The sequence below is a fragment of the Schistocerca nitens genome, chromosome 9 (genome assembly GCF_023898315.1).
Source record: "Schistocerca nitens isolate TAMUIC-IGC-003100 chromosome 9, iqSchNite1.1, whole genome shotgun sequence".
NCBI lineage: Eukaryota > Metazoa > Arthropoda > Insecta > Orthoptera > Acrididae > Schistocerca > Schistocerca nitens.
In genome coordinates this window covers 107,336,446-107,349,825 of record NC_064622.1, presented here as the reverse complement: position 1 = coordinate 107,349,825, position 13,380 = coordinate 107,336,446, and the positions used below count along the sequence as shown (strand labels likewise).

Below are 13,380 nucleotides of genomic sequence, written 5' to 3'. Positions count from 1 at the left end.
TCAGATCTGCCACATTTTCGACGGTATTGTCTAGGGTATAGCATACGTCATTCACTGATCATTTTATGTCCCACACACACAACAGGTTTTTTTACATTTCGTTTAGTTGAAATTTCCACTTGTCCACAGCGAATTATACTTGCTGTTGAGCTTGTGCAGTTTGTTCATACCATGATACTGTACTGGATGCAAGCGGTCCTGGATGATATGCCACTGTGTGTGCATAAAAACATGTGTTTCCAGTACTATGGCACACCACTTTATTTTTCACGTGCTGTCCGAGATTATCTGGATGAACAATTTGGGCAACATTGTGAAGGTGCCTAAATGCTTGTCCTGAGCGTTCCCCTAACTTGAACCCGCTATGCTATTGTCTGAGGCATGACATAAAAACTTTGATTTACCAGATCCCTGTGGCATCTGACGATGACGTACTGACATGGCTTACGGGGCACCGGGACTGGTGATCATTTGTACTGGCATATGGTATGGAGGCACTGTGTCTGTTTTCACGTCAGTGGTCATCACACCGAGCCCTGTTTGTAGGTGGTAACTGATGACAAGCACCAGCAGTCAGAGAACAATGTGTGTTTTGATATTTTGAGTGTAGAGGGAAAAGACACATTTCCAGACAAAATTCCGGTGCTAAACGTAACCATCAAGGGCCCCATTACAAGTACCCCAAAATATGTAATGGGAATTAAGTTACACCCTGTATATGGCATTAAAAGATCACATTTTGATTCTGTTCAGGACTGATGCACATCATCAGTATGAGGTGTGTCCTCCCACAGGTTTGAATACACTTACATTTCCATTGTGGCATGGAAGTGTCATCTTGGGTCATTTCTTGCCATGGCTAAAACACAGGCTGTGTCAGTTTACGAAGAATTTCGCAGGAGTCTGGTATGAACGAAGATATCTTTTGATAGCATCCCATTGAAGCTTACTGGGCAGCAAATAAGAGTAGTTGGCGGCCAATCCAGTATCCATACATTTCTTAACGTGACTGCGGCGTGAAATGTCGAGGGTCTCGTAGCATCCTTTTGAAATATGCCATTCAGTACCCAGTTCTTGACGGGTGGGACAGCATACTGTAACGGCCACATACTGTCGACCATTTAGCCTTCAAGAATTACAAATTGCTCCTATTACCATACGGTTTAGCTTCCAACATCATGTCTCCTGGGGATGGAGAGGTATTAGTTTCGATAGTTTCTGCTTCCCCTTACATTGTACTAGGTCTTCAACGAACATGTTGGCATTGATCTGACCAAGGCAAACAGAAAAGAAACTGTTCGCTGAAACCCATGTAGTGAAACGAGATCTGTATCTGTCGCAAATCTCGAGGAAGTGGATTGTCTGTAGTGCACTCATTTCCGATTGTTTTCACAAATGACAGAGTGCAACTTGTATATTCATAACATATCTCATACCTCATAAGCGTTTAGAGGTACCGAAAAGAATTTTTGCAAATGATACCCCATAAAGTGAAGAGTATTTTGCCATATAGCTCACATGGAAGACACTCATATCAACTGTGATATGCAAGTGGCTACAGAGTTTTTCAATGAAATAATATAATTATCTTAACAGACAGCAACAGCTTGTGAATTAAGAAATAGTCTGGATTTTTAACAACATATGTGAAGGAATCATACTTCTAAGTAAATCCGCATGAGTTATTCATAAGTTGCTGGCCTTACTTGTCCTCCATTGTTTGATTGATAGTAGACTGTTACAGGTTTCTATCGCAGTTGGAACTGCATTATCATTTCACGCGAAATTGTGTAACTTAAAACCTAGTGTGTTTTGGGAAAAGATGATAATTTTAACATGGTAACAAGTGAAATAAAAGGAAAGGTGTATCAGACAGGCGAAAATAAATGACTTCACCTGTTGCAATTTCAGTGTAATCTGGTACCCATAGTGTTTTTAGTAATAAACGGTTGACTTGTCAAATTATTGGTTGTACAGACATGACCTGCTAATGTGATCATTTGTAGATTATGTAGCTGTGGCTTAATGATTCCTAGTGACATGCGGTCGCATGGAGGTCTTAGCAGTAGTGCCACAGATCCCCTACTGTGATGTCTCATATGCAAGGGAGACCCCAAAACTACTTTTGTCCCCACTCTATCATGACGTGTGCTCACCTGGGGGGCCATGCGAATTGCACTCATATTGCCTGAACAGTGTAGGCAGCAATGTAAGTTTGGAATAATGCACCACAAGCTAAATACTATACTCATATGAAACCTTTGAATGAAATTAACCGTATATAACATACATCATGGCCTGCTCTCTGAATGAGAACGTCATGCTCCTCCTTGTTGGCTAAACACAAAGTTAGAACTAACATGGACGTCACAGCAGGATGTAAGCATAAGCGTGTAAATGGATAATGCATCTGAACTATCTTCTCAAGCCCAGGGTTTTAAACAGTCATTCCATATAAATATGAATCTGGACCTGTAAGGTAGCTAATATTAGGTGCAAATCGTAAGAAATTAATTAGAAATGCTGCTGTCATGTAACTAGAATGCATGAATTAATAAAACTGAAAGTTTGGGATCTATTCTAGAAAGACAAAACAGCTGCTCCCTTTTTCATTCTACATATAATTTATCAGCTGTGCTTTCAAGGGTCAAGTGATACACAACAATCATGTTCACTTACTTTCAACACTCAATAACAAAATATTTAACTCTTGGACATATTGATTTGGCAATTATTAAATCGCTATCTCTACAAATGAAAATATTATCACAGGCAAGAATGATGAAAAATCTTCATCTATTAAATTTACTTCTACAATATCGTAGCTGGTCAATGCACTAAATTGGCGGACAATAAATTTACGTTTCAAACAAATGAAAAATCTCTCATGCACTCAATGTGATGGTAGGTTACTAACCTAGCTTTTGATATTAAATGGTCAAAGCATATGCAGGTTGGAGTGAGCAAAATCTCGATTCAACATTTACTATGGCCTAATGCACAATGGTACTTTGCCAATCGGGATCTACAGAGGCATTGTCTCCATGCTGGATCTGAAATGCTAATTCCCTGCTCTGGCCTTCACTGAATTCACTCAGTCTCAACTCTCCTGCGTTCTGTAGAATGTTAATGTTTCCCTAGTTGAAATAATGGCAATTGCACACCCGCTAAGGGTTGGAACGAGGTGCACAATTTCACTAACCGCAAGAATTCCCACAGGAATAATTAACTATCTCTTTGCTATCTGTCGCCACAATATATGAAGTGTATCATCCACACTTCGCAGACGCAAAACTCTCAGTGCCCTCTCTATTTTCCACACACTTGTGCAGTCTGCTGCGAGATGAGAGAGATCTAGAAATTTTTACTTCTCAAAATGCTTTTGTATAATGGAGATCTTCCCACCATGTCGCGTTTGCATCTCCCAGTATGGCTTCAGCCAAATTTTGTCTAATTAGAGGTGAATTTTTATTTTCCTTGCCGGGTCGCCACTAGCCCTGTTAAAGCCATGCTGCCACTTACCCTCAGTCCTGGACGTATTTACGTTAAAAGGGATAATGTATTGGTCTGGCTTTATCCATTTCTGTGCTGAAACCCGGCGTTCTTTTGTTAAATTGTGTTTTCCAATGCCATTAACCACCCGCTCGGTTCGTCTCCAAAATGTGTTTCACTTTAACTTATTTATGCATGCCACTGTCCTTATATTGGTAGATATTGTTTTGTTAGTTTTCGGTACATGAGATTACTGCGATTGCTTATTGTTGATAATATAATTTTCTGAGGATCTCATAGTATATCATATTGTTGTTATGGACCGAGCTCATATAAGGTCCGTAAAATCCGGACGCCTTACAAGGAGAAGCCATGAATGACAATTCCTGCGTAATGACGCAGCTGGACCACCTTGACTAACTGACACTGTAAGTGATAGCTATACAGGAGTGTGTGGCGGGTCCTATCTAAGACTTACCTACACCTCAGAAGCGTTGTCAACCTCCGCACTTTCTAGAGCTGTAACCTGTCTGACTTTACCTGCAGTACAGCCACTCAGGCATGGTTCAGTGTCCTGTGAATTCTGTACCTCCACAAAATCATAATTGTAATGCGACGAACTGAAGGTTTGATACTACTAAAAAAAGTAATAAAGTTCTGGTAAAAATGATGTATATTCTTGAGCAATATTGACCTCTGTAAAACCTTCTTACAATGTTTATGATGCAACTCAGTATCCCGTACGATGGCAGCTGTGTGGCTATGACCCTCTGTGTGATGCTTAAGCTACTGGCACATACATCTGTCTAGTTAGAAGTTGTAATAAATGTTGTCGTAATTACGCTAATCTCAACTTCGGCCTCACTATTACAATGCTGTTTGTACAATGTTGGTCTTCCCTACACAACTGCAGGACCTTTTCCAGTGCACTATACGGAACTACACTGTCCTGCCCATCAGAGTCACCCAATTCGGACTGGTAGCGATCGTAACCAACAGGTTATCGTCGATCGTTGGTTGACCACAAAAGAGATGTACAGCAGGTAGAGTAAAAGCAGCAACTGATTTGACGTGTCCGGCAGCATCCATGTTGTTCTGCAGAACAAGCTTTGCTAAGTGAAATACGGTCGTCTATGCCTACGTCATCTTCACAGTCGATGTCAAACTTGAATTCATTGTTATAAAATTGCACAACCTGCGCGGAAGTTACGGCAAAGTCTCTGGCTCTGTCTGAGCAAAATGCAAAGCTTTACGAGATTTTCTCTAGCGAATCCGACGGTCACCCGTCCAGTTCGCCGCCAAAGCTCAAAATCCTAACAGTGGCGTTTCTGCCACCCTTCCCTCTCTCCACGACGCTATGACATCAGCCACCAACGTTTTCGTCAAGCTGGACCTGCTCAAGTTTTACAGAGAGAACTATTTTATCTTTGCCAGAGGGCGCTCTTAGGTGGGACATTATATTTCCAACTCTTCCACAGCCACCAAGAGCAATCACAATAAAACGCAAACACAGACTTGTGGATCACAAATATTTATTACACGTCTCCCCAACACATTTTTACAAAATATTTTACAAAACCGGCTTTCCAATAGCCACCAATAACAAGGATAATCAAAGCCCTTTTAGAACCTTTACATGAGTAAATGGAATGAAACAAGTTAAGTAATGATCCTTCCTTTATAATTAAACAAATAAGCGGACCCCAGTGACTACGAATGACAATCGTAACTCTCCATAAAGGTAACAGGAATTTACCGGGACAAAATCCCTACAGGCGCACTGTATAGCAACAGTATAGGAAATTTAATAACAACTTGTTAAAGAGCAATTTTCGCGATGGGAAGCTTAGTCCATTAAGGGGGGTAGGACGTCAAATGGGCCGTCTTGGAGCAGGAGAGACACCACAGGACATTTTAATTTCCACTGTCTATACTTTTACGAATAAATTTGTAACACTTTGTCAGCATGACCAGGAAGGATTCAGGTTTCACAATCATAGCAGTGGAAGTTCAAAATCATAACAAAATACTTTTTTTAAATGTGAAAGTTCATCATTTTTTTCACTTCTATTGGCTGCGTTTGTTGCTATAGGTACATGTTTCTTCATAAATAACAGAGATTCTTCGATGAATTTTGCACAGCATACAAACCAGGTGTATGAAACTCTAGAAATTATTTAACTTATGCAAAAATGAATGTGCTGTTATATTTTAAACTTCATGTTTAGAAAAAACTCAAATTTTATAGTTAATTATTTCAATTTTTACCACAGTTTTTAATAGATTTGGAAAATTCTAGAGTTTCATACACCTGTAACTATGGTTTGTATGCTGAGCAAAATTCATCGAAGAATCTTCCTTACTTATGAAGGAAAGCGTAACTAAGGCAACAAATGGAGCCCATGGTAAGTGAAATAAAAGGTGAAATACAAATGTAAAAAAAAAATATTTTCTTATGTTTTTGAACTTCCACCAATATAAGTGTAAATCCTGAATCCTTTCTGGTCATTCTGATTAAGTTTTATGAATTTATTTTTAAAAGTATAGACAGGGGAAATTAAAATGTCCTGGGGTGTCTCTCCTGCTCCAAGTCGTCCCGTTTGACGCCCTACCCCCCTTAAAAGGATCAACGGAATACCAGTACTAGTGCCGGCCGGAGAGGCCGAACGGTTCTAGGCGCTACAGTCTGGAACCGCGCGACCACTACGGTCGCACTTTCGAATCCTGCCTCGGGCATGGATGTGTGTGATGTCCTTAGGTTTGTTAGGTTTAAGTAGTTCTAAGTTCTAGGGGATTGATGACCTCAGAAGTTAAGTCCCATAGTGCTCAGAGCCATTTGAACCAGTAATAATATAATGACTGTTCCACAGAAATCACTCGTGGAATTCCTTCCAAGTATAACACCAACATGTGCAAAACAGTTATTTTAACACTCACTTTAAATTCCATGCAACAGCGGGTATAACCCGACGGATGACCCACACAAATGCAAGAGAAACCAATTACTAGGAACAGGGGACGCACCTTGGAGCAACAAGAACACCCTAACGATAGAAACCCCAAATAATAGCGAGACAGAAATACACAACCTCTGTTAACTATTGTGGCGGGCAGCGACATTGACAGGATATAGCCAAGTAGCGTGTAGCGTCACCAAAGCGTCGCTGGCCGAGCTAACGGCTTCCGAACACATTTCACCGAAGGCGCCGCCCGATGTACCGGTCAATCCGGAACTGTTTGTGCCCGACGCTGGTACTACACTGGAACATTTTTAAAACAAAACAAGGACGTACAACCACACCAGAAGAGGTAACACAAAACATTCCAAGTTATGCCCCCTTTAAATTTAACACTCTTAACAGAAAGAAAACCTCAAATAAGTTACATGGTAAATTACCCACTTCTTACAGGTCACAATCCAAATTTATACACGCAGACCTTCCCCCTTAACGAGCATAAAGTCAGGAGAAGTTAACGACCCGCCAAACTAAGAATATTGAAACTGTAATACAAGACACAAAGGCCATGGCCTCTTCAAACAGAGAACACAGTGTAAATGACAAGATACTTAGGTACATTGGAAACCCATTGTCTTCATACGAAAGATGGCCTGCGCACTGCGCTAGAATGACTGAGGCAGGTTTCACACTACTTACGCTTAGTACTCCCGTCACTAGACAGTATTTTATACTCTGAACACCATTATTCAATGTGTGTATATATATATATATATATATATATATATATATATATATATATATATATATATATATATATATACCGGAACAAAGAGTGAATTCCTTATTTCCGCTTCAGCGGGGATAATCACAGTCAACACTGTTTCCGGCTGTGAACACAAATTACGATCAGATTTGTCACCAATGTCACTTCAAAGAAAGCAGTGGGTGCCCGTTGTCAGTAGCAGCAAGCGACGAGACTTCACATAGCGTACATAGGCATCCAGCATCAAATCGTACTCTTGCACTCTTCTTAGCACATTAGAGCCCATCATCACCACGGGCAAGCACGACGTCTAGTGCCCCGGAGCGGAAAACCGAGACTCACATCTCTGGAAGCGCCGCGCTGAAATAGCGGCCAGAAGAGGCAAACCAAACAGATAACATGCAGGCCAGAACAATCTGGATTGCTGCCCCGACTAGAAAGAGAATCACTGGCTCCAGCGATTCCCCCACGGCTCAGCAGGACCATCCCACCTTCTCCAACGTGTAGGGACGTCCTCCTATGTAGTTTTTGTCTACCTCATACAGGACTGTGTTCCTCTAACTCTTCGCTCGTGCAAGTCACTGCGACCCCACGCCGACACCCAAATAGGCTTTCTCCGGAATCATTCGGCTCTGCCAACCACGTCCGATTACATACTGAATTCTGATTCCCCTTCTTAGTTAAATCCGCTACAGCTTCTGTTTCTTTGCTAATATAGCAGCCATGTTTGCTTCCACAATAATCGATTACTCTTATTTAAAGACATTAAAGATCAAAAGTAGTACTAAATTGGAGTGTGGGTATCTGTGTTCATCATATTGCCACATTCCATAACGGAATTTTATACAGTGTGTGGCAAATAAAAGTGCCCTGGAGAACAGAGTCCCAGGGTACAAAGAAACAATGCCTGGGAAAGGAATACAGTGCTAACGTGACTCTAGCAGATCTTGAAAGTGACCGCCATTCATCTCTTGGCACTTTTGGGCCCTGATCAGCAATTTGTTGTAATGGGTGATCAAAACTGGACTGCTGGAATTGCTGCACTCCCATCCGAAATGTTCTGCTGCAGTTCTTTAAGACTATCTGGGTTGTCACGATACATCTTAGACATGAGGGCTCCCCACACAAAGTCATCGCACACTGACAGATCAGGTGACCTAAGTGACCAGCTAGGGCTGCGACCAGACTGCAGATCCAAGTTGAGTATTCGTCTGCATAATCGAAGTGGTATGATGGTTCTTGCGACAGGTGTCGGGTTGATTTGGTAGGACTCTGAAGCATTTTTGGTGGACTACAGCCACGTTCTTTGGTGTGCGTGTACGCTTCGGAATTTTTTTTTTTTTTGACTTTATCAGAACGGAACCTGTCTGTCTCCATTTTCGGACTAAGGTATAGCATTCTTTGCTGGCACTTTGACCTTTCTACCATTAAACCTCTGCACAACGAACACCCGCTGCTCCACTGCGATTACCATCGTCCCCTTTTGCACATCTCAATTCACACTGACACAGCCCGCACTGAGCTCTGAACAGGTGGGGATCACACGGCGGGTGTACGCGTGGCGCGTGCTTCACGGGGTGTGTTTACGTGCATACATTCACGTCCAATCGAATTCACTCGTCCGGGCCACTTTTATTTTCCCCAACCCGTATCTCACAACTGTTAACCACTTGTGCGCTCAGGATTTGTTACTAATCGTTAATTATTGTGTGAGTAAGTTCAAAATATGTTTGCTACTTCGTACTGCAATAACATTTGTGAGCACTGAGGTCGTATTGTCGCTAAACACATTTATACAAAAGAAGTACGTTTCAATGTTATAAACGCAATCACTGTGGGCAACAATACTTTCCATTCGTTAGCGAATACGGTGCACTTGTATAAAACACTTTCGTCTGACTCTGCACAATATTCGAAACACATTGAAATAAATCGTTTGTAGAAATATTACGACTTTCCACGCTTTACATTACGATACGGCACTGTCTAGCGGCTCAAGTTGTTCTCCATGCTCGCTGACTGCCTCGTGTCGGTGCTGGTAACAATGACCATCTGCAACAATTCCTCAAATCAAGTTACAAGCGTTGGCGTGCTACTTAAATGTTCGAATTTTGCGTAAGGCGGAATGACAACAAACTCACACACACCCAGTAGCTATCGTATGCCCAAACCTAACTGATCAATACATTATACTAAGTATTACATTATCAAATCAACAGGTGTAACAGATGTAACCATACACGCGAAAGGTATAGAGGGAACAACTTTCACATCACATCTCTTGTTTCTTCCATTAAATACAGTTTTAATTTTAATTTTAAATACATGCGCAACCTATTAAGTATTTACTTATTAACATTATCTAAGTTAACAACAGGTTTTAACAAAATTCTGTATATGAATTAGTACTTATAATATATATATATATATATATATATATATATATATATATATATATATATATATATATATATATAACATTTTCAACAAATGAAATCTACTAGTAATGAAACTCAGTTTGTATAACATGTAAAATCACGCATTGTATGACCTGCTATATAATAACAAGCAGGAGGTCTTTACTTGAGAACTAAATAAATAATATAAAATAAAATCGTCATCTTTAGGGATGGCTTTCTTCTATACGGAAAATGTTGAAAGATAGGTCGCATGAGGATGAAGTTTTGATCAACATGTCCCACAGACCTCGAAATACTGAGGTATCATTTTGATAACGTTTGCTGAAGATATGTATGATACAGTACTTCTCATTTCCGTCAGTATATGTATTTCTATAAAATATTGTGTGAAATGTGTGATATTTACAAGTCTGCACAATATAACAATGAAGCTGCATGTAGGTGGAGGTTTCGACTGGGACCGGCAGTGAGAGGGAGAACGGGGAGATTGAAATGGTGACTGTTGCCGGCAGGTGTCGTGGATCCGGCGGCGCGACGCGCATATCCTGACGGTGGACCGGTACACGTTCATCGCGGACGACCGCTTCCAGGCGTTCCTGGTCGAGGCGACGGACACGTGGACGCTGCAGATAAAGTACGTGCAGGCGCGCGACGCCGGCCAGTACGAGTGCCAGGTCAGCACCGAGAACAAGATGAGCCACTTCATCTCGCTGCACGTCGTCGGTGAGTCTACACTGTCTCTACGCCACTCGCTATACGCCACTAAAAGCACTCCAAGTCACGATTCACTTGTGTCTGGTAATCTGTGTCGGTAATTCAACCATCTTCAGAGCATTTTAATATGTACGGAGAGGCGACTGCATAGACGAAGAAGGACAAGGTCAGATTCTATATGAAGGGCTTATTTAAATAGTGGTACAAGTCCATTTTTGTTCATTCTGAGATACAGAGTCCTGAATATTTCTGATATCTCAACTGCAGATTTTTCAGATTTAGCTTTAGAACTCTGTATCTCAGAATGAACAGAAATGGACTTGTACCACTATTGAAATAAGCCCTTTATATTGAGTTGGACAAAAACTGTCTGTTAACTCTAGCGTTAAGGCCAGCAAGTGTTTCTCCTCCGCAATGTGAACTACGGAGGGAAAAGATTATCTGGCTCCAGATTATCTGTTCCTAGAGTTCTTCGTTGCGCGACTTTCAGTTTCGAGTGTTGTGTTTTCTTCGGAAGTACGTAATGTTACATCTTTACGGTAACTTAAGACACAACTGATACCATCTCTATTGTCGGCTGTGATAATTGGTAAAAGAAGTAACAACGTCAATGTTAAACTCCCACAGCAGTACGTTCTAGTTGTATTACATAAATTAATTTCAGGTATACCTCACAAAACAGAGAGCTTCGGAATTAGTTCGCTGGCCGCTAACTCCTTCACATCAGTTGTATTGTGTATGTATGTACTACCCAATACAGACATACAAAAGTTGAGCCGCACCGAGACTCGCTTCAGTCCGGAACCACGCTGCTGCTACGGTCGCAGGTTCGAATTCTGCCTCGGGCATTGATGTGTGTGATGTCCTTAGGTTAGTTAAGTTTAAGTAGTTCTAAGTCTAGGGGACTGATGACCTCAGCTGTTAAGCCCCATAGTGCTTAGAGCCATTTGAACCAGGACTCGGATCCCGATTTCGTGCTGATCATGAGTGGTCGCCCTAAGCACTTTGGCTATCTGGGCATGCTCCCTGGACCGATCCAGACATCCATACGTCACACTGTCCACATCGTTTTGACGTAGTCCACCTAAAGCTCTCAATTCATAACCTATGTGGTTATGGTGACCGCTCGCGATGAGCGAAAAATCGGGGTTTGGGTCTCTCTCCGGCAAACATCTTCATACATCACTATTGGGTAGCTGAATCTATTCCTCATGCAGCTGATGCCAAAGAATTTGCATTCAGCGAATTCATTTCGAACTAGTTCGTGAATCTGTGATCGTCAACAGTGTTCTTTCAGGCATATATTTAAGTATTACAGGCCTAGGCACATGATTATACCAGCAATGGTCTCTGTTTCTCATTGGCTAATTATTCCTGTTACGGGAACCCACGTAATTTTTGCGAGTATTAGGTGACGCATTTAGTGGACCACCTTACAAGAATGTAGACAGTCTAACTTCTGGAAGTTTGGGTCGGTCCAGGAAGCGTGTACGGATAGCCGAAGTGATTAGCCGGTACGGTAGCTCAGCGTGTTCGGTCACAAGACTGGCTGCCCTCTGTAATAAAAAAACTGAGTGAAGGGATCAAGGATGAACTTGAAAGGGTGTTATGTGGAGTCCGCCCTGACCAAATGCAACGAACAATAACCAGAAAAATGAATACAAAGAAAAAAAGTGGTTAAAGCGTCTGCTTGCGATAAGCGGGAAATCCAGTTTCTAATCCCGGTTCCAGCACAAATTATCACTGTCGTCATTTCATTATACAGCTAATGATTCCCCATATTCGCAGCTGCGAATACATATCTTGCAAACAGTATTCTACAATAATGTTACAAATTTCAGACAGCCACGTCATGCCTTTGAGTAAACATGAGTTCTTAAATCGAGTGTACAAATCTGCAGAGCAACTGAAAAAAAATGAGTTCAGTAGAACAAAAACGAAAGATTTAACATTGACGATTGTTTGGACGAACATGTTCTGAACAGGAGGGCTTCCCAGCAGGTAGACTGGAATGCCTGGTGCAAGTGTTTTGAGGTGACGCCAGTTCGGCGACTTGCGCGTCGATGAGGGTGAAATGATGATGAAGACGACACAAACACCCATTCCCTAAACGGAGCAAATCTGCAACCCAACCGGAAATCTAACACGGGTCCCCCTGCATGACAAGCCGGAGTGCTGTTCTCTCAGCTACAGTGGCAGACTCTGGACTGGTGACAACTGACAAGATTATTACATGAGTAAAATGTAAGAATCGAAGTATATTTACAATCAAAATGAACACTTATCTGTGGTTATACAACTTCTTCCTTGCTGTGACTGTGGATCATACCTAATTATATTTATATACACCTGAAGACCAGTCTTGCACTTGTGATGAAACAGACTGTCGCTGCTAATGCAACTCGAATCACTGTTCAGTAGAAACACTTTCTTGCAGCACTGTTCAAGACCAAGTTCACAAATCTATGCAAGGCCTTGCAGATTGACTTGAAGAGTGTAGCTGGTTGTCTCTGTTGACGCCGGCTGCGGTTCTGTTCTCGCTGCTTTTTGTGGACTAGGTGTTGATTGGAACGTAGCCTGCCGTACAACTGACCTCACGTGACAGTGTGTCGGTCTGCTCCGAGGCAGGCCGCCGACGGTGGCGCAGAGAATTCTGTGTGGGTGTGTCGCGCTACTTCCATCCCATTGGTGTGGCCAGTGACGCTCCGATGGCAAGGACTGTCTTTGCGGTGTCAATGACAGGCGCCGGAGCTACGCCTTTAGGCTACATCACAGTTTAAACCACTAGTATGCAGCAAGGAGCAGGTTTCAACAAGAAACAAATAGACACATTCTGTGACACACTAGGTGAGCTGATGGGTAAGATCACGTTCATAATCATTTACGATCCTTTTAAAACTGTTTTGCAACGAAAATATCTTTTTCCCGCATTACAGTTTCATATCCGCTACAACTTCTGAAAAACATAAACGATCAAAATGCAAGGGGTACAAATAATAAAATGGTTCAAATGGCTCTGGGCACTGTGGGA

At 41.8% G+C, this 13,380-nt stretch overlaps 1 protein-coding gene across 1 annotated transcript in view; it reads left to right on the top strand.

Moving 5' to 3' along the window:
- LOC126204040 (protein sidekick-2-like) overlaps positions 1–13,380 on the top strand; it is a 422,747-nt gene that overhangs the window by 343,592 nt on the left and 65,775 nt on the right. The window contains exon 2 of the mRNA XM_049938465.1: positions 10,148–10,358. Coding sequence (XP_049794422.1) covers positions 10,148–10,358 — 211 coding nt within the window. The remainder of the gene's footprint in view (positions 1–10,147; positions 10,359–13,380) is intronic.